This window comes from Tripterygium wilfordii, chromosome 1 (assembly GCF_013401445.1).
Source record: "Tripterygium wilfordii isolate XIE 37 chromosome 1, ASM1340144v1, whole genome shotgun sequence".
NCBI classification, from domain to species: Eukaryota; Viridiplantae; Streptophyta; class Magnoliopsida; order Celastrales; family Celastraceae; genus Tripterygium; species Tripterygium wilfordii.
In genome coordinates, this window is record NC_052232.1 from 3,670,673 (window position 1) to 3,697,393 (window position 26,721).

The window sequence follows — 26,721 nt, forward strand, 5'->3', positions numbered from 1 at the left end:
GTCACAAAGCCTCCATTCTTCTTTGCTTCAAAGATTGTGAACAATGAAACATCCCTCGTCATGTGTCTAGAGCATCTGCTATTCAAGTACCATTTACATAGTTTGAATTTGGATTTAAATTTTAAGCACACCTACACAAGCACATGTTCAAGATGCCTTAGGTATCCAAACTTTGGATCCTTTGGGGTTAGTAGCAACAAATACATATGCATTCACATTAAACATTTTCATCACATAAGTTTTCCTATCAATGTGTCAAAGTTGATATCTTGGCAATTTTGTATGTCAACCATTGGATCCATTTGTACATTCAAATCTGGACCACTGAGAAAATGGTAGCTTTGTATGTCAACCATTTGGATCCATTTTCCTTCTCTCCTTTTCCTCTTTGAATTCACAAAATTGGCCACTACACATATTTTGATCGATCGAAAATTGTCAAGATCGATCGTCATTCAAGTCTGGTAAGAAAATGGTAGCTTTCCATCACATCCCTATCGAAAAAAGCATCTAAATCATGTGAAGTGCTTGATGATGCAATGTTAATAGAACTAATATGTATGTTCAATTTAGCTCTCAAATCCTCATTCTCTTGGATTAGAACATCAAATGAAAAACATGCATCATCACAATGATTTATTTCTACAAGTGTAGCATTAGAATCACAACATTTATCAAGATGCATCTTTCAAATTTGGACAACCTAGATACTTCCTCTTTATGCATTAAAGATTTATAAGCATCATATAGCTCATCATAAATACTAGAAAGTTCATCATAGGAAGGATTAGAAGATGTTACCATCTCATCCGGATTGGATGAGAATACTTCCTCTTTTTCATTTGCCATGAAGCACAAGTTGGCCTTGAGATCTTCTTCACTTTCACTTGAGAATGATGATGAAGAATCATCCCAAGTGACCTTGAGTGTCTTCTTCCCTTTTTCTCTCTTCTTATCTTGCTCTATATAGTTCTTATGCTTCTTCTTTTGAAGTTTAGGGCAATTGGCCATAAAGTGGCATACTTTGCCATACTTAAAGCAAGCACTCTTCTCTTTCTCTTTTCTCATATCTCTTGCCCTTAAAGGCATTCCTATCTCTAAATCCTCCCCTTTTATTAAACTTCATAAACTTTCTAAATTTTCTTGCCACCATGACACACTCATTCTCATCCTTACTTGAACAATCCTCACTTGAAAAACTCTCACCACTACTCACGACTAGGGTTAGGGGTTTCTTTCTATGTACTTCATCTATATCATTTCGCATTTCAAGCTCATTGGTCATAAGACTTCTTAGAAGCTCCTCCATCTTCAACACTCCTTAGAATCTTTTAGACTTTTTTTCCCGCTCTGAATATGGTTGATCTAAAGAACATAATTCATTGCATATACAAGTAAGCCTAGCATACATATCACTAATTTTCACATTGTCAAGCATTTTAAACAACTCATATTTAGTGACAAGCATGTTGATCTTGGAATCATTTACTAGGGAGGTCCCCTTATGCCTCAACTCAAGCATCGTCCAAATCTATTGTGCACTAATGCAAGTAGAGATGTTATTATATTCACTTCTAATCAATGCAATATGCAACAAGTTGATAGCTTTCTCACACATGGACATTTTCTTATCATCATCATCATTAGTCCACTCACTCAGTTCTTTTTCTACTTCTTTACCACCCTCAATTTTGGTAGGCACATAAGGCCCATTTTCTATTGCCCTCCACAAAATTGAAGGAGTTGGTCCCCACGTCCCAAAATTGAGCTGTGACACAAAGAAGTGTTTTATCCATATGGATTTTTTGTTCACTAAGCAGCAAAAAGTGATGGATGCCTAACCCTTTCCACTAGTTTTCTAGGTGAGGGTAAAGGTGACCCAGCCATAGGTATGCCATACCATAGGTCCTTTATAGGCCATAGACGAATTTGGGAGGTTTTGAAGTAAGTGTACCAGACATGGGGTGAGTAAAAAGAAGCCTCTGACCACAAAGGGGATAGAAAGGCTGGAGAGATTCAAGAAAAGAGCCAACAAAGTAAGGAGCCAACCCAAATTTTTTAGGGTCAAAAATAGAAGTTGGTACTTGAAGGTGAGGATGAGCATTAATAGATATTCCTTACCATTATCTTTGGACTTAGGAGTTAATTTCTTCTCACTCCTTAGATGCACAAGGGCATCCTACGATGTTTATTTAGGGTACACTATGCATTTGATGATTCCTATATCTTGAATATTCAAGTAGACCATCGTAGGATACTCTTGATAGGAGATCACCTATATGTGTGAAGAGCTGACTGTCTTTATGAAGGTTCTTAAGTCTAGACTTCTAAAACATGCAAGAATCCCAAGAAGTTCAAGGCCAAAAGAATGAACACAATCGAGAACCAATCTTGATTTGTTGAGACATTGTGTGAGGTCTATTGTTTGGAATTACACAAACAACTGGCAATTTAAGACTTTAATCCAACGACTAGTTAAGTGGATGCAATAGACTTTCACTAGAGAAGGTTCAAAGCGAAAGCTACCTATCTTTATGCAATGGTTCTTCTCAGGCGCACTCAAACTTCCTGAGATAAAATGAAATATTTTGTTGATCCATTCATGTGGGGGATTGTTGAAAAACCATAGGGTGAATGGCACAATAACGCAAATAGATATGTGTGATGTGTGGGAGTAGTGGGCTACACATTTGGTCCCAAGGCCACCACCATGGGCTAATGGGCCGAACCACACATGCTTGGGCTGCACCAGACATGAGTCCTGGTCTAAGATAAATAAAAAAATATATAATATTTTTCATAGTTTGACTAGAGTCCTAACTCAATAAGAATTGGTTAAGTGATTAAGTTGGAAATTCTTATCTCATAAAGGGATAAAGTTCCATCTCAAATCAAATTCTTATCTCTTAACATGAGATAGAGTTTTAATTTGTGTCAAACTTACAATTAGAAAGGAGTTCTAACTCGTCTCAAACTCTTGGTTTATATAACTCACATGATAGATGACTTCTCATATACATACAAAAGAGAGAAGATTTTCTCTCAAAATTATTTTTTCGTACAGATCATAAAAAATTTCTCTCAAAATATTCTTTTCATCTGTTTTGTTCTTGAGTGCTGCCGGGTTCAAAAGTATTTGACTGAGGCCTAAATCCACGTAGTGTTGCACCGATCAAGTTAAGAGGTGTTGTATCTTGGGAGGTGAACCTCGAAAACCTATTGAGCACCGCGATAGGCAGGAGCTATCGCCTTAAGGATATTCGAGTTCCCTGTACCCCGCCTTACAGAATCGAAAACCATGATATGTTTCTGTTTTGCCTCTATTTTATATTATTTAGTATTACAATCTGTATTGAATCTTTATTGTGTTCAATAAAATTGCTTCTTTGCATCTTCTTCTATTTATCTCCTACAACTGCTGCTTTATTACTGCATACGACAACATGTTTAAAGCTATCTAAAAAACATGATAATGATTCTTTTATTTAATCTTTTAATTACAATTAATTTTATTTAAACAAGACAACCACAAAAACAAAATTTTGAAACAACCCTAACACAAATAGGCCTATAACCTATAGGTGCAATTGTTGTTTATACATCATTTATACTAAACCCAACAAAGGGACAAAGCGACAAACACATGTAATTTAGGTGTCAACTTAAGAAGAAACCTCCAAAAAAAAAAAAGAGTATAGAGGTTGTTATGAGAAAAAGCTTCCAATTGTATGTAATTTTTTTTTCATTAACAAGGACTTACATGGAAGTAATTACACCCATACCATTATGCACCCCATATAAATTTCATATCTCAACCCATCCGATGACACTCAAAACCAAGACCTCTTTGTCTTAGGTGGGATAGTATGCTATTGGGCTATCCCCTGATTCCCAAGAGATGAGAGAACTTAATTTAGCGTGACTAATTTGTAAAAGATACCACAAATGAATATATGACACAGTAATAGAATTGTAATAGTGCAATATAGATATCACATCTTCAATTATAAAAACAACACAAACTATATAGGGATAAGATATCTTAACTCAGACCAATTGACAACCCGTTCATACACAAAATCAAAATCATAGGGGTGGGAATGGTCAATTATGGTTGAGCTTTTGTTAAGAATTTAACCGATCGATCGATTATGAGCAGTTATTTCAATTATTCGATTAGTTATCCATCGATTCTAAATCAACCGATTGGTTTGATTATCAGTCTATTCGATTATTCGAGTAATTTTCTAAGAGTCCTACAAAATCATATGGAAAAGAAGACATGATTAGTTAATAAACACAATGAACAAAATCTAAAATTACACCAAATCATCGTGTGCCAACCACTTCTCGTTAGCCTACACTCTCACACACATTACATAACCTCTCCTATAGAAAGAAACGGAGGGAAAATATAATAAAATAAAAGAAAATAGAAAATTTGAGGAGAGAAGTCGCTGTCGCAACCGCTGCACGCCACAGACTCTCTCCTACTCTCTACTCCGACCGACTCGCCCTTTTTCTCACTCAAAAGATACATCTTTTCTTGCCCAAACGTGGGGGCTCCGTGCCCCGGACCCGAATGCCCATTTCACCCATTGGATCTTGCCGCATTTTCCCCTCAAAAGAGTCGATGTACTCGACGATACACTCCCTGACGCTCGACGGGAGCAGTGTCGGGGGTCTCGGTGTGGAATTCGCTAGTTCTTTGGAAGGGACTAATCTGCCCGGGGACGCGTGCATCGTTCTCACCTCGGATCCAAAGCCCCGACTCCGGTGGACTGCCGAGCTCCACGAGCGATTCATCGACGCCGTCACGCAGCTCGGTGGGCCCGATAGTAAGTATATACTTCTATATATGCATTCATTCACTCCTTTTTTTCAGTTCATGTGAGTTTTCGTTTTGATTTTGGAGTTTGGGGGTTTTTCTATATGTGGCTTGTTGTTTGCCGAACGTGGAACTTACAATGTGGATTTGTTTTTTCAGTATTTAGGTATTTTGGTTAGATTCAATTTGGGTTCTTGGTTCTTTGAAATGTGTCTCTCTTTTTTAACTTCTTCTTTGAGTTACCTTAATAATGCTGTTTTGCATCGTTTAGCTGTAATAAAATTGGAACAAATCATGTACTTTCTAGTTTTGTGGCTGTTGGTTCGTTTGTTTTTTTTAATACTTTTTCCCCGACCTTTATGAAAAGGTCACTCCAATGCCATGGAATTAAGTGACTATTTTAGCTGGCACACTCATTCTTGGGTAACTATTATATTCACTGAATTTGAGTTACCGGTGTTTTGTTCCTCTTTTTTAACTTATTTTGTTAAGTGGATTTCCTTAATAATGTTCTTTTGCATGGTTTAGCTATAAGAAAAATTGGAAACCATGCACTCTGTCCAGAAACATTATCCGTTTCAAGGATGTGGTAATACGTATTTCAACCTCTGAATGGTGATTACGAAAAGAGGTTCTGACTAACAACAAAAGCTAAACAAATCCCATGCACAAGACTCCCGCAGTTGGCGGAGTCGTGGACAAGCATGACGTACACATATCTGACACCCACAGAACATGTGAAGTGACTGTTTAAAGGAATTAAACTTGTGACCTCTAGGTTGCACCCATACATTTCTACGTAACCTATGCATTTCTACCATTAGGTTACAAGCTCGCCTAACAGTGTTGTTGTTCTAAAAAGTTATTAGGGAGTTAGTAAATTTGATACGTGAGGAGCATAAAGATCAATTTAAGTGCCAAAAGGGAAAGGTGGTTCTACCCAACTTGTGTAGCCGTTACCAATAAAATCATTTCACTGCCTCATGTCTCAATTGATCTTTGTTTTGCTGATGCCCTTACCAAAGCTTTGATTTGTTGAGGGCACAATTTTTTTGTGCCTTCAACACATGCACAAAGATCAGTTGAAGGCACAATTTTTTTTTTGCCTTCAACACATGCACAAAGATCAATTGAAGTGCCCAAAAGAGAGAGGTGGTTCTACCCAACTTGTGTAGCCTTTACCAATCAAATCATTTCACTGCCACACGTCTCAATTGATCTTTGTGTTGCTGATGCCCTTATCAAAACTTTGATTTGTTGAAGGCACAATTTTTTTGTGAACAAAACGTTGTTGTTTTGATGTATTATTGTCAATTTCTTTGGAGAAGTAACCTCAGCTGTACTGTATATCATCAAGATTTATTGCTATACGTTGGCAGCTGCAATTGATGATATTATAATATTTTTTGAGAAAAGCTCTTGAAAGAAGAAATAAGGAATTTTCAGCAATCATTCTTCTCTCTGTTTTAACGGTGAAGAAGCCTTGGGAAGGACAAAAATAAAAGCTTTTCCTAGTTTATTCATCTGATGGACTTTCTTCCATGCTTGAATCTCCCAAGATATCGGTTGGCAAGCATGGTCGTAAAAGGAGAGGATCCAAGAGACAAAGAGAGTTTGTCAAAGTTGAGGTGGTGACATCCCATGGAGTTGACAGGAACTACTATGGATAGCATTCTCCTCAAAATTTCAACTGATCGGGAGTTGCCTTTCAATGCTCATGGCTATCATTCTCAGTTATGCAGCCTTTATTGGTTTCTGACATCTTCTCCTTTTAAACCATGCTTGTCCGTCAATTTCTTGACTAATGAAGCTTGATTATATGTCCATCAGGTGAGTCAGCTGAGGTGCAGTTTTTATTATTGCATTGAACTATAAATCTTTTGTCAGAACGAAGAACAATGGTTGTTGGAAATCCCTGATTTCTTCTTCCTAGAGGCTTCTCTCATTAAATAGAATCCAATGGTCAACTACATCCCGAAGGCTCCTAGTTTGTGTAAAACTATAGCCTATATATATGTAAAGGATATTTAAAGCAAATTCCTTCCTTGTTTAGAGCAACCAGTGTTGGTGGTATGCAGTAGCTGCCATTGGCAATCCCCCCCCCCCCCCCCAACCCCAACCCCAAAAAAAAAAGAAGAGAAAGAAAATTGAAAAGTGGGGATCAAACCAATTATAAAAGTTCAACCAGGAATAATGTGTTAGGATAATGTAGCTACTAAAGATGTTGCTGGAAAAAAACCATAATGATTAGGAGAATACCATACCTAGAACAAGGGTATGATGGACTAGTTGACTTGCGAATAGTGGAGGAACAACTGGAGCCTAGAAAATTTATAGCAATGATTCCAGTGACCTAGAAAATTTTGTAGCAAACAGTTGAAGACTGTGTCCCTGAAAACGGTATTTTGAAATCTCTGAAAAATTGTAAAATGGCATCTTGGTGGTCCATCTGATTGTTGAAGCAACAAGTAGTAGATGATGGAGAACAGAGATTTAGCTAAAGGAAGAGTTTAGCTCTGATACCATGTCACAACAATAAATTCTTGATACCATCTTTTGATATTTTTTTGGCTTAGTAGAATACTTTAGTCAATTTAAGCTGCACTACTGATCATCATCCAAGTCTTTGTCCCAAAAGTGTGAGGTCAACTACATGAGTTTATGAGACAATCAACTGTAGTACTTGTATTCGTTTCCACCATTTATTTCTATCTAGTATCATACTTTCATCAACTCCTATTGAATCTAGCGCTTTTCTTACTGCTTCAAGCTGTATCTTTTTAGGTCTTCCTCTTGGTTTCCTACTCTCTCCTATACAAATTCTCTCAATTCGTCGCACTGCTATCTCGACGTTCTCTTAATGTTTTTAATTCAACTACAACATCTCATAAGTATGGAAGGGATATTGGAAAATAAATCATATTTTGCAGCAACAAATCATGAAGAGATGCTATCATTGAGAGCTGGCGTTGACATGTTGTTCACTCTTACTGTCCTTTTTGTGGTGGGAAAACATGTGAGCTGCAAGTGCTTGCGATTTAGCATACACACCTTTCCATTTAGGGCATATGTATGGACCTACTTCTTGTAGGGTCATTAAAAGCTAAATTAGAGGTCATTCAGGAACAGCATTTGCAGATGACTTAAAGTGTGGAGAAGGCTGTACATCTTCGTGTGTAGGAGGCTGTAGCTTACAATAAATGTTGCTGTTGGGAATTTAATAATTTATTAATCGATATGGCATATGCATTTGCACAGCCTGATTTCATCTTGCAATGCTTATGGCAAATGATACATCTGGGCCATTAATTATGCTTAACTTTGATTTAAAATTTAAGTTAAATGTCTTAGCTGCAATGTCGTTTGTAAATACTAATTGGTTTGCGGTATTTCTCCATTGCCTTGCTGCCCATTCTGGTATGCTTGGCTGTACCAGAAGTTGGAGCTTAGGCATTTGCCCCTGGTCCTAGATTGGTTCTTGCTCAACCAGAAATTCTGATATTGTTGGGTATGAGGTATTGAGGTGATTATTGATAAATTTCAAAACTAAAGCGTACTCGTTTCATATGACATATATATATTTTGTCATTTCCCATTTTAAGTCGAGCTGATTTGTATATGGACCATGCTTAGCACTTTTAATTTCACCCGCAAAAACTTTGAGCCAGTGATCATTATGTTTGGTTGGTTTTGAGTTTTCATGTCATCAATTGTTCATTATGGTGTCTGATTACTGTGATTAAATGCACTGCAGAGGCAACACCCAAGACTATTATGAGAACAATGGGGGTGAAAGGCTTGACCCTATATCACTTGAAGTCTCATCTTCAGGTGTGTTTCCATTCCCTATGCCTCCCCTATCATCTCTCTTTCTTTCTCTCTCTCAACAGTTTATTCACAATTTTTTGTTACCTAATTTCTTTGCACTTGCAGAAATACAGATTGGGAAAGCAATCATGCAAGGAATCAACTGACAACTCTAAGGATGGTATGAAATTTGATACCTTGAATACATTTATGAATTATGAGTTTTTGAATTCTACTGCATATATGTTATAGATTTCGCTTCCTTTTGAATGAATTAGGCAGATAGACAAATCTATTTGTTTGGTAACGCACAGCACGAATGATAAAACTTTTCCAACAAGAGCACCCCATAAGATTTTCTTTCATCAGCTGATGTTTTTTTGGATTGCAGCATTGTGTGTTGCCGAGAGCCATGATACAGGATCATCTACATCAACCTCATCAAGAATTATGGGACAAGAGCTGAACGAGTATGTTATCTTTCCCCTTTTATTTTCGCAAGTCCTTACTCCATCTCCCTGCATGTTACTGTACCTTTTGGCTTTAAACAGTGGTTACCAGGTTACTGAGGCTTTGCGAGTACAGATGGAAGTTCAGCGACGGCTGCATGAGCAGCTGGAGGTTAGTTTTGATTGTTGTTGCTCCCAGTTTGACTTTTATGAAGTGGCTTGTAGAATTGGTATTCACCTGTCTGTACTTGTGAAAATGGTCATCCTCAGATATTACACATCAAAAGTAGGATCAAATCAATACAATCCACTTGTGTGAGAGACAATGTAAGTTGCCTCTGGGGATGCCTCCTGTGGTATGTGATGAGTGCCTCTTTTTGATGTGTTTGTCCTTTGTGGTTCGTTCAATTCTAGGAATTTATTTCAGTTATTGTCCTGTGTGATTGGATGGTAAGTTCATATACAATCGCAGATAAATAAGTGTTTAAAAGCACTGGGTACCTTGTCAGTTTAATAAGAAGGTAGTGGAGGTCATGGGACATTGTTTTCCAAATATTTTGACGTGACCCATTTTTGTAATGGGGACATTATTTTGTTTTTTCATGGTAATAAGAGGCGTCTAATAAGCTACACCAATGTCAGTCTGAAAGTGTTACTGATTTTAATGCTGGCAACTGGATAATAATTCTGAATCGTAGTCTCTGATGGTTTCACTGTAAGCAGGTGCAGCGTCATCTCCAACTTCGGATTGAAGCTCAAGGAAAGTACCTTCAGTCCATACTAGAGAAAGCTTGTAAAGCTCTAAGTGATCAGGCCACTGCATCTGCTGGGCTTGACGCTGCTAGGGAGGAGCTTTCCGAGCTAGCTATCAAAGTTTCAAATGACCGTCAAGGAGTGGTCCCTCTTGATACCATGAAAATACATTCCCTATCTGAACTAGCTGCTACTTTAGAAAGCAAAACTGCTTCTAATACGCCTACTCGCATTGGTGATTGCTCTGTCGAGAGCTGCTTCACTTCTGCTGGAACTCCAGTTTCTTCCTCGGGTGTGGGTTCACAGGCTGCTTCTTTGAAGAAGAGAACAAGACCTGTATTTGGTAATGCTGAATTGCCCTTGGAGGGCGACATACGGCAAGAAGTGGGATGGATGATGAGTAATATTGGATGAGCTTAATGCCAGCTTCCCTGAATTGAGAATTTCCATTTCACCATTTAGGTTTTTATTCAGTTCCTTCTAGTCTAATTGTTCATCCTGTTCGACCATCTCTGTAGTCTGTACATTCGTAAAGATCCTTTAATTATAACTTAATGTTGCCTCCCTTTATTCATGAAAGGGGCACATTGGAAGGCCCATGGTTTGCCTCTGCTGTGTATGCATATACGCTACTAAGTAATATCCATAGCAGGGAAATTGAACGTAGAGTAGTTAGATGCAGAAATCGTTGAGGCTATGTGGGAACGAAATTTTTTGTTCTAGCTGGTCTTTATGCTTGTTAAAATCTACCTGGAAACCTTCCATGAAAGGCTGCAACGTACAATCTTTACTGATGTATCCTTGTTGGAGATTCTAAATTGGTCAATTCAACTATGTTTTCTGTTATTGTATTTTGTGCACTATGTTTTCTTGCTCTCCCCTGTTTTTTGAGAATTTTTTAAAGAGATATTGACATTATTCACTGATACTATTTATTTGGTGTAAGTGTAATTTATTTGGTATAAGTGTGGCTCTCACAAATATTGAAATCCGTGTGTGAATAGTGTTAGATGGATCACGCACCTTAATTATTTAAAGTGTGGGATCCCGCACCTGAGAGAAGCACTTATATATCTGTTATACAATTATAATAGACCGTAATCTTGCAACTCAATAACTTAGCTTTAAAAAGTAGGTAAAAAGCTTTAACATTTTAGTAAAAAACTAAAAATGTATGCTCAGTAATGTGCGGATATGGATGTTTTATGCTCAATGACACAGATTTACAGAACAATAAAAAGGAAGCCCATTCTAAAAGGACGGCTTGCAATAAGTCCAAAGTTGAAGGTTCAAGGAAAAAATAAATGCATGTTTAGTGTTGAAGAAAGAGACAGAGAGATTTTCTTCTTTGCCAACAGCCAGAATGGCATCTCGACTTTTCTTTTTCTGTTTTTTCCAAGATTTTTAAAATCGGACTGGTCAACAAACCGGAAAAGTCTTCGATTCATGGTTTAAAGGTTCAATCGGGGTTCAAACCGGGTTCGAACCGGTTTTAACGTAATGAATTATTTATATATATATTTATATTATATGCATATAATATATAAGAAAACTTCATAAAAATACAATATATTTTAAACAAAGAAAATCTCATAGCATAGTGGTTAAAGTCTTTTTTTAATTAATAAAAGGTCATGAGTTCAAACCCTATAAATAACAAAATTTCAAAAATATTTTATTAACTTTAATAAATGACTGAACCGGTTAAAACCGGCCCGATTCTGACCGATTCAACCGAAGAACCGGCCGGCTCAACCGAAAATATCCCGATTCATCAATTACCGGTTTGGCACCTCAACCGGACCGGATAAGTGGTCGGCCACCGGTTGGACCGGTCCGACCGGCCGGTCCGGTCCGGTTTTCAAAACCTTGGTTTTTTCATTGGCATCTCGACTTTTGGAGAAATACATTCTATTTTGCTTTATTTAGTTTGTTTTGGGTTCATTTTGTTTCTTTATTCTTACTCGTACTTGCCACTATTTTCCTTTCTCGGAAGAACCAGCTCCTTCCTCCTCGTCCTATGAAAGATTCGCAGGTATGTTTTGCTTCTATTTCGAATGTATTTCTGCATTCCCGCATAAGCTTGAACCATGACAAGTAGGCTGTGAATTGGAAGTTTATTGATTAAATGTGTATGCTTTCTAACTCAGCTTGAGCAGTTTATTTCTATGAGTTGTTCAAAGATTATTGACTAAATTCTTTGTTACTTGCTAATGATTCAATGATGGGTCAGCAGTCAGCTTAATTATTTGTTATTGGAGTCTGGAGGGTGAAATTAATGTGTATCAGCTAATGGAATGAATTGTGAGGAGACCACTACACATTTGTATATTCAAGCACTAGTAAAATGCATCAATGAAATTAGTCCCTTGTTTGTGTAAATACTTTGCTTTCCTTGCTCATCAAGAGTGAATAATTTGAAAGTTCACATAGCCGGATCTGATTTGTCTTAGTTGTCTAAGTTATTCCTTTCTTTTAACCTGAAGTATTACTTTACTTAATGGGTCAGGAATGCATTTTGGAAGGAGTGAAATGAAGAAATGAGCAGTGTCGAAAGGTGTAAGGTTTGCTCCTATTTTGCTTGTATTTCCGAACCCCTGCTGTTCTCAAGATCTTGTCAAGGTTGGTTTCTGTACTTATATTCCACAATTCCTGGATAGCTATGCCATATTTGAGATGTGTTATTGATCTAGGTCTGACTGTTACAGTTGACACGCACAACTGTGGTTTCATAAGCTGATTAATATCAAAGTTTTCAAAATGATGATAGAACCCCCTTGTACTTTTAGATTGAATGATAATAACTTGATATTTTGGGATTTATTAAAGCCTACTTTTATGTTGAATGATAATCAATTAATATTTTGGGATGGAATCAGAGTTGGCAAAGGGCACAGTGGGCATGATCTCTCTTGCATTTCTTATGAATTGACCCCTAGGTTTATAGCCTTATTTATCTATCTATCTATATATATATATGTATATATTCTTGTGTTGTTTTAAATTCTGGTATTCATATTCAATCTGCACAATTATTTCTCACGGCATTCCCTGGAATTTGATTGCATCTTATAGCAATTGATACTTATTCTTGTTGGCACATACTTTCAACGACAAATACTATGCAAAGTCACCTTTCTAATTACCAGAAGTTTGAAATGGAACTTGATTGTTTTGTTTCTCCTTTCTTGGTGCAGAAAATAATAGCGATACTGTAAAAAGAAAGACATATTTCTGGGCGAATTTCCCAAGATATCTTTAGTTAGAAAGTATAGGAAAATGTGAAAATGAAATGTTTGTATGTGGCACCTGAGGTGGTGATTGTAGTCAAGATAGTGTGGGTGGTAATATTGTGGTGGCAATAGTGGAGTGAGTGTGCCTGCACTTTCGCAGACTACTGTGCTGCAAGAAGTGATGCTGGCAGTAAAGTGTTGTTAATACTTGATGGGGGTGTAGATGCTGTATTTGTTATGCTAGCTGCATTGGTAGTGTCAAGCAGTCCCTAAATGTACGTTTTTGTGTGTCAACAGTGCGTAAATGTTCTGTATTTAGCAATAGTTTTTCACTTCTCACTTGAGCTGCTGTTGTTGGCAATAAAACCTCTCTAAACACCATCCTGTATTGAATGCATCTCATCCACCACCATTTACTTTCCACCTTTGCAGGATATTCATTTGACTTTTATGCATGGCAATGTTCTTTTAGTGGACTCTGGGCACATAATCTCATTATGCCTTCTATGGTGTTTTAACTGTCATTAACAAAAATCAGACCCGTACATTTGAAAAAAAAAATGTCATTTATTGAACCAGTAATTGACTCCTCGTCATTATGTCTCATTCTGAAGGTACATCTCATCCTTGCCCTTCTCTGAAGTCCTTATCCTACAAAATGGGAGGCATGTTCTGCCATTGTGGTTCGGCTAACAAATATAGGAGGTTGGACGCAAAGCTTGAAAGAAAGATCATTGAACTCAAGACAAGTTCATCAGGACATAACAAGTTCAAATCAATCAATGGCATAATATTGAGGTTCCCTCAGTTCAGAGAGGGATTGAAAAACATAAAAGATGTATTTGAACAATGTGGTGAGTATTTTACGAATCTGTCTTCCTTCTCTTGGGGATTATTATTTTGCATGTGTTTTAATAGTTGTACTCATCCCCGCCCCGCGCCAACCCCCCCTCCCCATGTAGATGAAGATGCTAATGGTGTTATTGACCATGGAGAACTTAAAAGGTGCTTACAGAAGCTACAAGTCAATCTCGAAGACAAGGAAGTTGAGGATCTCTTTAACTCCTGTGACATTGATGAGAGTAAAGGGATACAATTCAATGAGTTCATAGTTCTTCTGTGTCTGATCTATCTCTTAGCGGAACCTTCCTCGTCTCCTGACTCTGTATTCACTATAAACCCAACATCATCTCCTTTTCTCCGTACAGTGTCAACATACTAATCAGTAGAATTAATGAGGGGATTTTTTTTCTCAGACATCAAAGATGGGTTCTCCACAGCTTGAGGCCACGTTTGACACTATAGTCGAAGCATTCTTGTTTCTTGATAAGAATGGCGATGGAAAGCTAAACAAGAAAGATATGATTAAGGCCATGAATGAATCATCTCCTTGGGAGAAATCTCCCTCACACGTCACTGAGTCTCGATTCAGTATGCTCTCTTTCACTTGCTATTTCTACTTTAATTACCAGTTGCATATGTGAGTTAGTTTAACAATCCTTCTTGCTAATCAATGCAGAAGAAATGGACTGGGGCAGGAAAGGTAATGTCAGTTTCAGGGAGTTCCTGTTTTCTTTTGTCGACTGGGTTGGAATTCATGCTGATGATGAAATCCCTGTGACTGGAAGTTGAACAAATGCAGAAGAGGACAAGTGAACTGGTAGTAGTCAAATAAGAGGTAAGATCGCTAAATTTGTGTCTATATCTCTAAAGATCCCTAGCTCACCATTCAAAGATGTAACCGTCGTTGAGGTTTATGCCTTTTACAAGATTTCTTGAATTTCTTATAGTAAAAACCTTTTTACAATCCTTTGAATTAAAGTTGGTTATCATAAACTTATTCTGGACTGATTTGTTTTACTCTTGTAAAATTTACATTTGGACATCTTTGTGAGGAGTTGCTCATAGCAGAGGATATGATTGGATTGATAAATATAACAACCACTTTACATCATAGTTGCAAAAGGTAAATCAAATTAAAGACAAGGTATCTCTCGTGGCTATGGTGTATATGTTAAATAATACACAAATATAAGAAGAAAGAAGAAATGATTCTTAACTACAAAATTCCTGTATATACTTGCTCCTGTCGTATATGATTTTGTTGAGTTTCACTGTATTCCCAGTGCTTGAATTCTCCGAACCAATGACAATGCAGAAGCATTTTTATCTTTCCACTCGTCTCTACTTTCCTTGCCCTGCTCCTGCAACATAAAGCATTCCTCATTCCCATCCAGCATACTCACTATCTGCCTCATGTTTGGTCTTAATTCTGCTTTCGAGCGTGTGCATGCTATTCCGATCTTCATCACTCTCATCACTTGTGTATGATTATACTCACCATCCAATCTTACATCAACTAGATCTTCCAATGAATTGTCCATTGCCTCGAACTCATGAACCCTCTTGACTAGTAGAACCTCTGGACGCCTGAAATCGACGGCCATCTGTCCGCTTACAATCTCGAGCAACACTACGCCAAAGCTATAAACATCAGCCATTGTGGTTGCTTCACCAGATTCTACATACTCCGGTGACATATAACCAAATATGCCGCGAACTGACTTTGTTTTGTCAGTAGCTGCATGATGGTCGTGGTCATTTTGTGTCAAGAACTCGGCAAGTGCAAAGTTACTAAGCCGGGGGTTCATATCTTGATCGAGAATGACTGCAGAAGATGTAATATTTCTGTGAATAACTTGTTGTTCCCATTCCTCATGAAGGTAGAGAACGGCAGAAGCGAGGGACTTGACAATGTTGTACCTATAATACCATGGAAAGATCGAATGTCCAATTCTATACTCCTGATAGAAAAGGAGATGACTCAAAAACCGATTTGCTGAGTAGTCATAGACCACTAGCATCTCACCTTGTTCCGTGCACCACCCACGGAGCTGCACCAGGTTTCTATGTCTTAGCCTCGCTAAATTCTGGAGCTCGTTTGAAAACCGTGTCCTCAGTGCAGGGCATTTAGTCATGCCAAGCCTCTTCACCAGGACAGACTGGTGGTTCTCAAGGAAGCCAAGGTAGGCAGTTCCAAAATCCAGCTCTGCCACCCTTCTTGATTCTGAAAAGTTATTTGTGGCATAAGTGATCTCCTTATATGATATTTCTCTTGGAGTTTCAACCATGAAATGCGTGCTGCGTCGCTGACTTTTGTTATAGGAAGAGCTGAAACCGCCATTCTCAGGCTCAGCAGTTTCATATATAGTCTCTCCAACTGCCGTGACATATTTGGTAGATGTTGACGTGTCTGTCATGTTGGAGCTGGCTGTGGTTGTGGATATCCTGATAGTTATTGTATTGCTTGTGCTAGTGTTGGAATCAGAGGATATGGTTATGTATGGAGGATGGGATTGAAACGAAGGGAGAGCCGGCAATTTGCCTGAAATCATACCAGAAAGTGATTCCACAACCCATTTCATGTTAGGCCGTGATTGTGGGTTGTGGAGTGTGCAGAGTAGCCCCAGATGTATCAAACGCTCCATATCAGAAAGACTGTAAGACCCATCTCGAAGCCGTGTATCCCCTGCTGCTAACAGCTTTCCCTCGTCGGACAGCCTCCGCATCCAATCAAGCAAAATGATTTGCTCATCCGGGTATGTGAGATCCACTGCTCTCCTTCCAGACACTATCTCCAGCACAACAATACCAAAGCTAAAAACATCAGATTTAGCAGTGGCAACAGTTCTTTTCTGGAAACTCTCCGGTGGCAGGTACCCAATAGTGCCACCGATTCTTGTTGTCTCAGCCAATCGAAACTGGTAATCTTTCATTGGTGTTGTCGCTGTCTCCTTGGTTTGGTACTCAAGTTCATGTTCTAGCCACCTCGCCAAGCCAAAGTCGCCTAGTTTCGCATTGTATTGTGAGTCAAGCATTACATTACTTGTCTTAACATCCCTGTGTATGATCTGAGTCTCCAATTGTTCATGAAGGTAATGCAGGGCAGCTGCCAAACCACCAACTATCGCCCTTCTTCGCTCCCAATCAAGCGGTGCTGCTGCTGTCAAGTTTTCAGGCCTTCTGAAAAGCACTCTGTCAAGGCTTCTATTAGGCATATAATCATAAACCAGAAGCAACTGGTCTTCATGTACACACCAACCTCTTAACCGGACAAGATTCCGGTGACGAAGATGAGCAACTGCAACCAATTCAGCAGCAAAAGTCTTCTCAAATTTCTCTCCCTTTTCAGCCAAACACTTCACAGCAACAAGGGTACCATCACTAGGTAATACTGCTCTATACACCTTCCCAAAACCTCCACTGCCAAGAACTTCATCTTCACTAAACCCTTTTGTTCCTATATAAAGCTCAGCATAACTAAACGTTCTTGGACTGTCTCTGCCTACTTTCTCCGATAACTGGATTCCTTCCAGGTCATAAAACACCCCGGAATGTTGTTTCCTTGGGACGTCCCGGCAATATAACCGGCATAGTGAATCGCGAATGAAAGCAAGTACATGATCACCACAAGAGCGATGAGAGTGCTTCTCGGCCTTCTTTTGTGGATGTGAAGGCACCTGAGATGGCTCATAAGGCAGGAGCTCATCGACATCCGCTGGCAGGATGAGGCAGAGGCGGTTGAGATGCATTTGGTGGAGGCACTAGATTGACATTGAAGATGAGAATGTGAATTGGTTTAGTTTCTGGATATGTTTACAGGTTGGGATGCTTTATTGCCAAATTTGGTGTGCTCTTATTCAACGCGGTTTGGTTGCATGGTTGAATACACACACATATATATACATATATGTTGTTATCAATTCTAGCCAAGTCAAGGAACCTACCCCTTGTGACGTCACTGAAGAAGGTTCTTTGTGTTGATTGTTGTTAATTTAATTCCTTCTTCTAATCTCTGCTGATATATTCTATATAGAGTCTGGAAGGATTACATGAGGAAGAAAGACCTTGTGCAAGAGAACACGCCATAGAAAAGTAGGCTGTTTGAATTTTATCTTTGTTAGGTCAAAACCCAAAAAATGCCTCCATTTGTTTTTCATAAGAAATGTAATACATTCAAACATGTCCTTTTTGTTCTTGCCAATTCTCTTTTAGACTCTTATTTGATTTTCTCAACTTTTAATTTAATTGTGTTGTGCCTTGTTTTCATGAAAAATCCAACTTGATTCTGAGTTAAGGGTGCTTCTGCAGTGGAAATTGTAGAGTCCCTACAGTTTTAACTACAATCGTCAAATCTGCCCTTTTGAAAATAAAATCAGTGTGATTTTCACACTTAAAGCAGATCTGACGGTCAGTAAATCTACTGCCCTGTAGTATCCACTACAGACACCCTCGTTCGCTTGATTCTTTGTGCTGCTGGAAGGGATTGATACCAATCAAGTCGTGACTTATGGTATCGCAGGTGAGTTGGGTCAATAATTGTGTAGGTATGGAGGCTGACAGTAGTAATTAATTAGCTTGTATACTTACAATTTATTTCTGCCAATTGTTGTTTATGACGTGGTTCCAACTTCCAAACCTAATTTGTTCACTTTTTCAAGGACTAAAATGGCATCTACTTCTCCATCACTTGACTCCACTAGTAATTAAATTTTTGATGGAAAGCACAATGAGCACCTCCATGAATAAATATAGTCTTGAGTTGGTTCACTATAAAGATTTTTCTTTCTTTTTTTTTAGTAACGTGAAACCATCATACAATTGAGTGGTGATAGGGGTATGTGGAACAACTCATAATATTCATGGACCAGTTCAGACCTACACTTAGTGTAGGAAAATAATGTAGTGTGACAGTCGTATATGCTGCGTTGAGCAAGGATCTGTCTCACAAATTGTGATAATGTAAATATTCATAGGATTTGAACTCATGACCTTCCGTTTATGTTAATAATTGCGCGATCAACTTCACCGATCAACGACAGGAGACGCTAAACAATTTTGACATGTCTAGGCATGCCCTTTGATCTTGATGTAGTGGCAACCAATCAAGGTACATATCAATCGATCAAATTAACACTAACACAAACACAATGAAAAAACCTTGTGTGAGTTCAGCTAATTGGGAATCGGAAGGGCACCAATTTCTGCTTCAATTCTCCCTAAAAAAATAATGTTAAATCATGATTATTGTGTGTGAAAATGACATAATAGAGTTTAGAAATTGGAAATGAATGCTTAGGATTTAAAGTTGAGGGTCGAGGATTTAGGGTTTACAACTTAATTTTTAATGTTTAGAGTTTAGGGTTTAGAATCTAGTATTGAGAAAAAAAATTCCCCAAAATCTACCATATTCTAATATTATAAACACCAAAAAATACTCAATAACATATTTATTTTAATTCATGATTTAATATAGTTTTGGGGGAGAATTGATATTAAATTGGAACCCCTATCCCAGCTAATTGATTGCGCAATCAGTGTTGATGTGTGTGTTGTTACCTGTCAATTTAGGGACGGTTGGGGATGGGGACTCAAAGGATATGTTAAATGAAGATTTGTTAGGAAAAGGTGGTTTTATAGTTGTGTTGTGCATAATTAATGTATGGTAGTTTAAGTTTGGTGATGGATTGGCTGCCTACCAATTTTATTGTGCCTCGGAGGGACAGATTGCAAACCCTTTTCCGTCTCATATACATTGATATATGAGACTATTTATGGTTGTGGTCTTGGTGGGTGTGCGCCTACTAACTCTTTCAGCTTTCACTTTTGTCCATATTTTCTTAGGCCCCAGTTATTGAAACCATAAACTACATGAAATTTGAACTCTTATTAAGGGGTTGGTGATGAGTAGTCAGAATTAGATCTTGTGTAAAAGAAAAAAGGTTTTGGGTTCGATATTAAAGTCATCAACCCTAAGAGCCAAATATTTTAGTGGATGTGGGATTGAGGATTTGTTCTCTAATATTTATCATGTAAGGCAATTGGGCAAGATTCAATGTGGCCCATGTATCGGATGGTTTCATGTTACTAAAAAAAGTAATTTGTATTATGTAATCGAAATTTTGAGTTGTATGTTCTAATCAACCAATTGATTGTCATAGTATGATATTACTGATGAGTATTAGTTATTTTTAGTATGTGTGTATGCTTATATTTTTGAGTACCCAAGTGACTTGTTATAAAAGAGAAACTCTAGCTCAATTAAAATATAAAGACAGATATGCCTCCGGTCGGTATCAAAATCTTATGATTAGAACTTAGAATACTAGACCAACTAACATAGACATGAACGTTCTAAATTCTAATGAGCAGGGCATAACATGCCGCTCCATGGGTGTCCCTGAGGTGGGATGAGCTGGGAGCGTCGTCTAGGGTCTCCAAATTCCCACGACCCCATATTTAAAAAAAAAAACACTAGAACTATTAGTACTATGACAGTCTCAAACTCATTTAAATATTATATAAGTCCTATTTTGCATTTCAAAATGCTATAAAAATCGTATTTTTAAGTAATATGTGATATTTAAATTTTGAATAAGAGGGTCACTTTTTTAGAATTCGTCTTAAGACCCCTTAAGACTTAGGTAGACCACTATCCTGGTATCAAAATCCTACTTTAAGTCTCAATTTTCTAATAAGGGTCATCCAGAACCTTTGGGTTTAACAATTATCTGATACATATATATTGGACATAAAAGTACACTTGTCAATGGGAATAATGGGGGAAATGTCTCCACATCTTTGGTAGGTAAAAAAATAGACCTAGTAGTATTTGTTTAGCTTTGCACAAAAGTCAAAAAAATCTAACCTATAACCCATCTTACATATATAATAAAATTGATTTGATTCTTTTGTTTTGAATTTCAAGTTTTAGGATCAAGAATTAATTAATGTTAATGACACTATCAACCTTTTGTAATACTTTTACAACTAAGACAAAATCAAATTGACTTCTTGGGGAGGCTTGAATTTGTCAAAACATGCTGACAAAATGAAGAAACTTAAAAAAAAAAAAAAGGGGTGTTTTTGACGTTTATTATAACCCCTTGTTTTTTTCCCCTTTTTAAGATTTGGGGTTCTCAAATTTGTTAGGAATTCTAGACTCTCAAATTTCACATCCAATGGTCAAATTAAATGACACATCATCTAGCACTCATTTTCATCCATTAAGGGCCATTAACTCAATTGATTATTCGCTCTCCCTCTTGCCCCATAAAGGCCATCTGATTTACAATCAATCTTGAGTACGCCACCACCATCACAGTTTGATTTAAATTTGAGACTCTGGAATTCCTAGCGAATTCCAGAGCCCCTAGATCCCCCTTTTTCATAAGGCGACTCTGATGTCTGTTAAGTTGTGAAAAGAAAATTTGAATTTAAAACTATAAGGTATTTGACAAACGATACCGCCCCAAAAAAATAAGGTGTTTAGTGAGGCGGTCCCACCCACTTTACGGGAACGTTAGCGGTACCACCATACGCACCACCTCACCAAACGGAGGCTACGGAGCAATATGTTAGGTATTGGTTGTTCTAGTACAAATTAATAGATTCAAACATTCCAGTTTTGTACAGGAGTTGTTGATCCATGTTTCACACAAACGAGTGTAGAAAAGTATCATTCGGAAATTGCTTTCACCATCGTATTCCTGGCACAATATTTCCTACATATATACATACAAATATATTGTTTTATATACATAATAAGGTGAACCCTGGACTTTGATTCAAAGTTCTGGACCAGCATGCATGGTTAGACTTGACTCTTAATAAAGGCCAACAAAGCCTCACATATGATAGATTTCATTGACCAAGAAACTTCTAGGCTGTTGGGTCGAATAAAACTCGGCAATTAGTGATAAATAGTCCTCAATTGTGCACATTTAATGGGACATGGATGGGTAAAAAGTGTGTTTTATTGGCTCAACATAGGAATGGATATATACAATGATGCAATTTTATTGACTCGATTTTGTTGGATCAATTTGTAAAGAAGGGACATTGTCATTTCCCTATATTGACTCTTCTTATTCATTTGTTGGGGCCCACGATCCCTAAACCACGATGATATTGCTTATTCTTAATATGTCAAAAATGTTAAAAGTATGGCTAACAAAATTGCATTATTGTGGGATATCACATTTCACTTCCCACTCATATCCCACTTTACACTTTTTCCAAAGTTTTTGTTGGCCCAGTTAGCCTAAACACCATTGCGTTTGCTTCACTAATTGCCAAGTTTGTTAGGAATAAATCCCTATATCTGAAAATTCAAATTGAAGTAGGTGGTATGCCCGTGATTCGCACGGTATGTAATTTTAATTATATTGTAGTATACAATCATGAAACTAATGAAAATATAAGTGCTTCACTATAATGCCAATCTACATTAAATAGATAAGTATTTACCGGCATTAACCATGGTACCGAAGATCCGGGCATCAATGAATGCATATTCTACGTTGACTGAGAGCCCGAGGATTTTAGAAACACACATTGCCAGAGAAATGCTCATGTTATTGAAGATTGGAAAATGACATACATACATAATTTTCATGTACATAATATATATAATCTATGTGGCATGCCAACTAGGCATGCCACATAGATATATTGACATAAAACCCCAAATTTTCACTTTTTTTTTTCCCGCTTCTCTCTCCTCTAGTAGTAGTAAAATACGCTGCTAATATGTAATGTATTAAATACTGAAAAACAAATACACTGTAAAAAACATAATGTAATAAGATACTGCATGATAACAATCGAACTTGTCAAAAATGGGAAACAAATACACTGTCAAAACGTAATGTAATAAGTCATTGTCATGATTAGCTTGGTTAAATACATTGATAATTCCTAATGCACACAACTGAAAAACAAGTACATTGTAAAATTATCATGCCCCCGGCACCAATGACAAATGAATTATAACTCTTGTTCGATCGAATTCCAACAATATCATTAATCTCTAGTTGCATTTTCACACTCGAGATTATTTCCCTGTTACACACAAAGAATCTAGAATGACTAGGACTTAGATCGTGGTTGTGGATATCTTCAAACAATGTAATCTTCCACTTCCCATCGATGAAAAGTCTACCAACAAGTCTCGCCTTGTTATCCAACCTCCCGCATGTAAATATCAGATATTTGTAATCATCATTTGCATCCTTCGTTATTGATCTACTCTTGATTGAAAACTCATCTCTTCACTACAAAACAATATTGAAACATACATTTGTTTGATAAATACATAAATTTAGTGATTGATAATGTAATAACTCATATAATATCAACACTAAAATGAAATGACTCTGTCATTATTACACTATCATACTATAGTGTAATAACTCAATGCCATAAAAAAGTGAAACCAATTTATTTAACAAGGAAAATGACTATGCAATAAATAGTGGTGCTAAATACATTGGTAATTCGTAATGCATTATAAACTGACAAACAAATACATTGTCAAAAATGTAATGTAATATTTTATAAACAACAAATGAAAGGTAAAATTACTCGGATATAATTAAACCAAATACATTACACAGCGTAGTAGTGTAATCAAATATTTGACCAATATGAAGAACACACACTATCGAACCACACTATATACCTAAATACACTTCCATTAAGCGTGAATAAAATATCACAAAACACAAACCAATGCATTATAACAGTTGAAACCCACCAAGTATGTAAACAGAACCATTTAAGCCAAATACATTATTTAATTGGTAGTGTATAGTTCTATCAATGTTCATAATTATAAATTTTACTAGCTTTGTCCATATTTAAAATTACTCATAACAAATACATTAGGCAATACGAACAAAGTATACCCAAACAAGACAACATTGAACATATGTTAAAAACATTATGCACACTGACAGTGAACCAATCGAACCCATCAAGCAAGGAAACTAACATATTCAATGCAACTACATTTTGAAAACTTACAGTGTATGTAATATTTTGGGGTTGTATAAAACAAATGCATTACTAAAATGAAAGTGTAATAAAATATTTTGTGGAACCAAGAAATCACCAATCCAGTACACCATGACGAGGAGCAGCCCAGCAACATAAACTATATGTTAAATACGCTATGCTCTAAATACACTAAATGTTAAATACACTATTTGCAAAATACAGTATCTGGTAAACTAGACAAGAAACAAACCATGAAACAAAATAATTACACTTTTCATTATGACAGTGCAATAACCCACTATCAAGCTTCACAAGTAATCCATAAGATGTTCAATCAACATAAAAAGCTAAATACACTACCAAATGTATAGTGTAATAACGCACTGGAGCATACCTTTGACGTGGGTCTCCAATTCCGGTGGCCGTTTCGATCGACGAAGGGCTGGGCTAAGTACTCCTCACGTAGGGGAGTCCATTGGTGGTGTTGGGTTGCCAAACCGACATCGAAATCAACCGGATCTGTGATTTTTGTTCGGTGGAGACCCATGGCTTTATGGTGGATTTTCGACAAAATCAACAACCGTTGACGGCAAGTGGTGGTTGGGCGTTGCTCCTGGGGGCTGGACGCTTCTTTTGGCTGCAGCGGCGGTCATATCGGTGGCCGGACGACGGAGGTCCGTTATTGACTGTGAGAAGAGAAGAGAGAATCGCGTGAGAGAGAGGAGAGGAGAGGAGAGGAGAGAGAAAAGTGAGACATGAGGAGAGAGAAAAGTGATTTGTAGTGTTTATTTTTGATTTTTGAATTTTGAATTTGTTCAGTCAACTGCCACATCATTATGTATGTTTTATGTATGCAAATCCAATGTATATGTAGCACTACCGTTCAAGATTTAAAGTTTACCAGCTTCAAATTACATTTATCAACAGGGGGACCCAAGCTATAGAGAGCGACTGGGAAAAAAAATTCACATATATATAAGTAAATTTGATTTTTGACCCAACTAATATTTCCATTTTGACCCCACTAATATTTACGTATATGAATATGTTATTGGGCCAAACACAATAAATTATAAAAATATAAAAATTACCGACAACATTACAAATTAGTTTTCAACTATTACTTACTCTGTCTTATAATATTTTGATTTTTAATATTGTTTTCCATATTTTTAAAGACATAATTAATAAATAATTCAAAAAAAATTTGGGGAATAGCCTGAGTATTTTTTCTGTTTCTAAATAAACTCAACCCTGAACCCTCCCCTGTTTATGAATTAATGGTCGAACCAAAAGGCATTATGTAAAGCTGTAAACCTTTCCAAAACCCTCTTATCTAAGGATATTTATCTCTCTGTAGTTGTCAGTAGTCAGTTGTAATTCCCTCCAACCAAATATTTTCAATTGACCAGAAATAATTTTTCGGGTCAACTTCACCTGAACTATAAAAATAAAAAGAATAGTACTAGAGGGAAAGCATGATGCGGCAATGCCCCTTGAAAATCACATGCTTGAAAATCGGAAAAAGATCAATATATGAATTAATTATGAAGGCGCCTACAAAGGGGGAGGGACAATTATGAAATTATGACTCTCGAAGCAAGGATCAAAGAAGTTCAGAACAAGTATGGGTGGTACTACCATTCTTGTGAAAATTGCAGGAAAAAATTGAAGGGTAAAGATAAAACTATACATTGATATATGCATGAGACTATTTATGGTTGTGGTCTTGGTGGGTGTGCGCCTACTAACTCTTTCAGTTTTCACTTTTGTCCATATTTGCTTAGGCCCCAGTTATTTAAACCATAAACACTAAGATGTAATTTGACCTCTTATTAGAGCATCAGTTTCTCTTAACAGATTCCCTAAAATACAGACAAAATGTCACTTTCCCCTATTTTACAGATTCCCTATCCAATCAACACTGCATCAGATTACCTATCATATTCTCTATTGCATTAAAATAATATTTACTTCTCTTTCCTTTATTTATTATATTCATATAAATTACTTCTATTTAAAATAATAAATTAATTACATTTAAAACAATATATTAATTAAAATAATAAATTAATGTTATCAAAAATTAGAGAAAAAAATTGAGGAGAGAGAAAGAAGAGAGGGAAAAAGTGAGGAGAGACAGAGGAGAGAGAAAGGAGTGAAAAAGTGAGGAGAGGAGAGAGAAAGAGATGAGTGATGAGAGAGAAAGAAGAGAGAGAAAGAAAGGAGTGAGGAGAGAGTGAGGAGTGAGAAAGAAGAGAGAGAAAGAGGAGAGAGAAATAAGAGAGAGAGAGAGAAAAAGTGAGGAGAGAGAAAGGAGTCAAAATGTGAGGAGAGGAGAGAGAAAGAAGAGAGGGAAAGAAAGGAGTGAGGAGAGAGTGAGGAGAGAGAAAGAGTGAGGAGAGAGAGAGGAGTGAGAAAGAGAGGAGTGAGAAAGAGAGGAGGGAAAAATGAGGAGAGAGGAGAGAGGAGAGAGGAGAAAGTAAAGTAGTAAAAAATGTTATTTTATGTTTAGGGAAGTGAATAGTGGTTCTCTAGATGTAGGGAACTACTGTTCATATTCTGTAAAATAATGAACCTCTAGGTAATCTGATGCAGAGCTCTATTTTGACAAAATCTCTATAATCTTTCCCTATTTTACAGACAGATTCATGTTTAGGTAATCTGATGTGGATGCTCTACGGGGTTGGTGATGAGTAGTCAGAATTAGATCTTGTGTAAAAGGACAAGGGTTTTGGGTTCGATATTATAGTGATCATCCCTAAGGGCCAAATATCTTAATTAGTGCATGTGGGATTGAGGATTCATTGTC

General features: G+C 37.1%; 3 protein-coding genes across 5 annotated transcripts; 2 read left to right on the forward strand and 1 right to left on the reverse strand.

Moving 5' to 3' along the window:
- The first annotated feature begins 4,427 nt into the window (after positions 1-4,427).
- On the forward strand, positions 4,428-10,683 carry LOC120002725 (protein PHR1-LIKE 3-like). 2 transcript variants are annotated; one of them, XM_038851545.1, is made up of 7 exons: positions 4,428-4,838; positions 8,583-8,659; positions 8,762-8,816; positions 9,027-9,105; positions 9,187-9,256; positions 9,355-9,411; positions 9,808-10,683. In XM_038851545.1, exons 1-7 carry the CDS (start codon positions 4,583-4,585, stop codon positions 10,249-10,251), a joined length of 1,038 nt encoding a protein of 345 aa, XP_038707473.1. In that variant the 5' UTR covers positions 4,428-4,582; the 3' UTR covers positions 10,252-10,683. The 2 variants fall into 2 exon arrangements, with proteins under 2 accessions (XP_038707473.1, XP_038707555.1); XM_038851627.1 differs by lacking the exon at positions 9,355-9,411 and having other exon boundaries at positions 4,431-4,838; positions 9,808-10,251.
- Positions 10,684-11,715: 1,032 nt separating this feature from the next.
- LOC119998833 (probable calcium-binding protein CML22) lies at positions 11,716-15,035 on the forward strand. Of its 2 annotated transcripts, none has more exons than XM_038846283.1 (6): positions 11,716-11,872; positions 12,347-12,459; positions 13,685-13,924; positions 14,033-14,235; positions 14,327-14,501; positions 14,590-15,035. In XM_038846283.1, exons 2-6 carry the CDS (start codon positions 12,378-12,380, stop codon positions 14,700-14,702), a joined length of 813 nt encoding a protein of 270 aa, XP_038702211.1. In that variant the 5' UTR covers positions 11,716-11,872; positions 12,347-12,377; the 3' UTR covers positions 14,703-15,035. The 2 variants fall into 2 exon arrangements, with proteins under 2 accessions (XP_038702211.1, XP_038702220.1); XM_038846292.1 differs by having other exon boundaries at positions 12,347-12,401.
- LOC119998824 (receptor like protein kinase S.2) lies at positions 14,976-18,086 on the reverse strand. The gene has a single exon (XM_038846272.1). It carries the CDS (start codon positions 17,660-17,662, stop codon positions 15,182-15,184), a length of 2,481 nt encoding a protein of 826 aa, XP_038702200.1. The 5' UTR covers positions 17,663-18,086; the 3' UTR covers positions 14,976-15,181.
- Between the last annotated feature and the right edge of the window lie 8,635 nt (positions 18,087-26,721).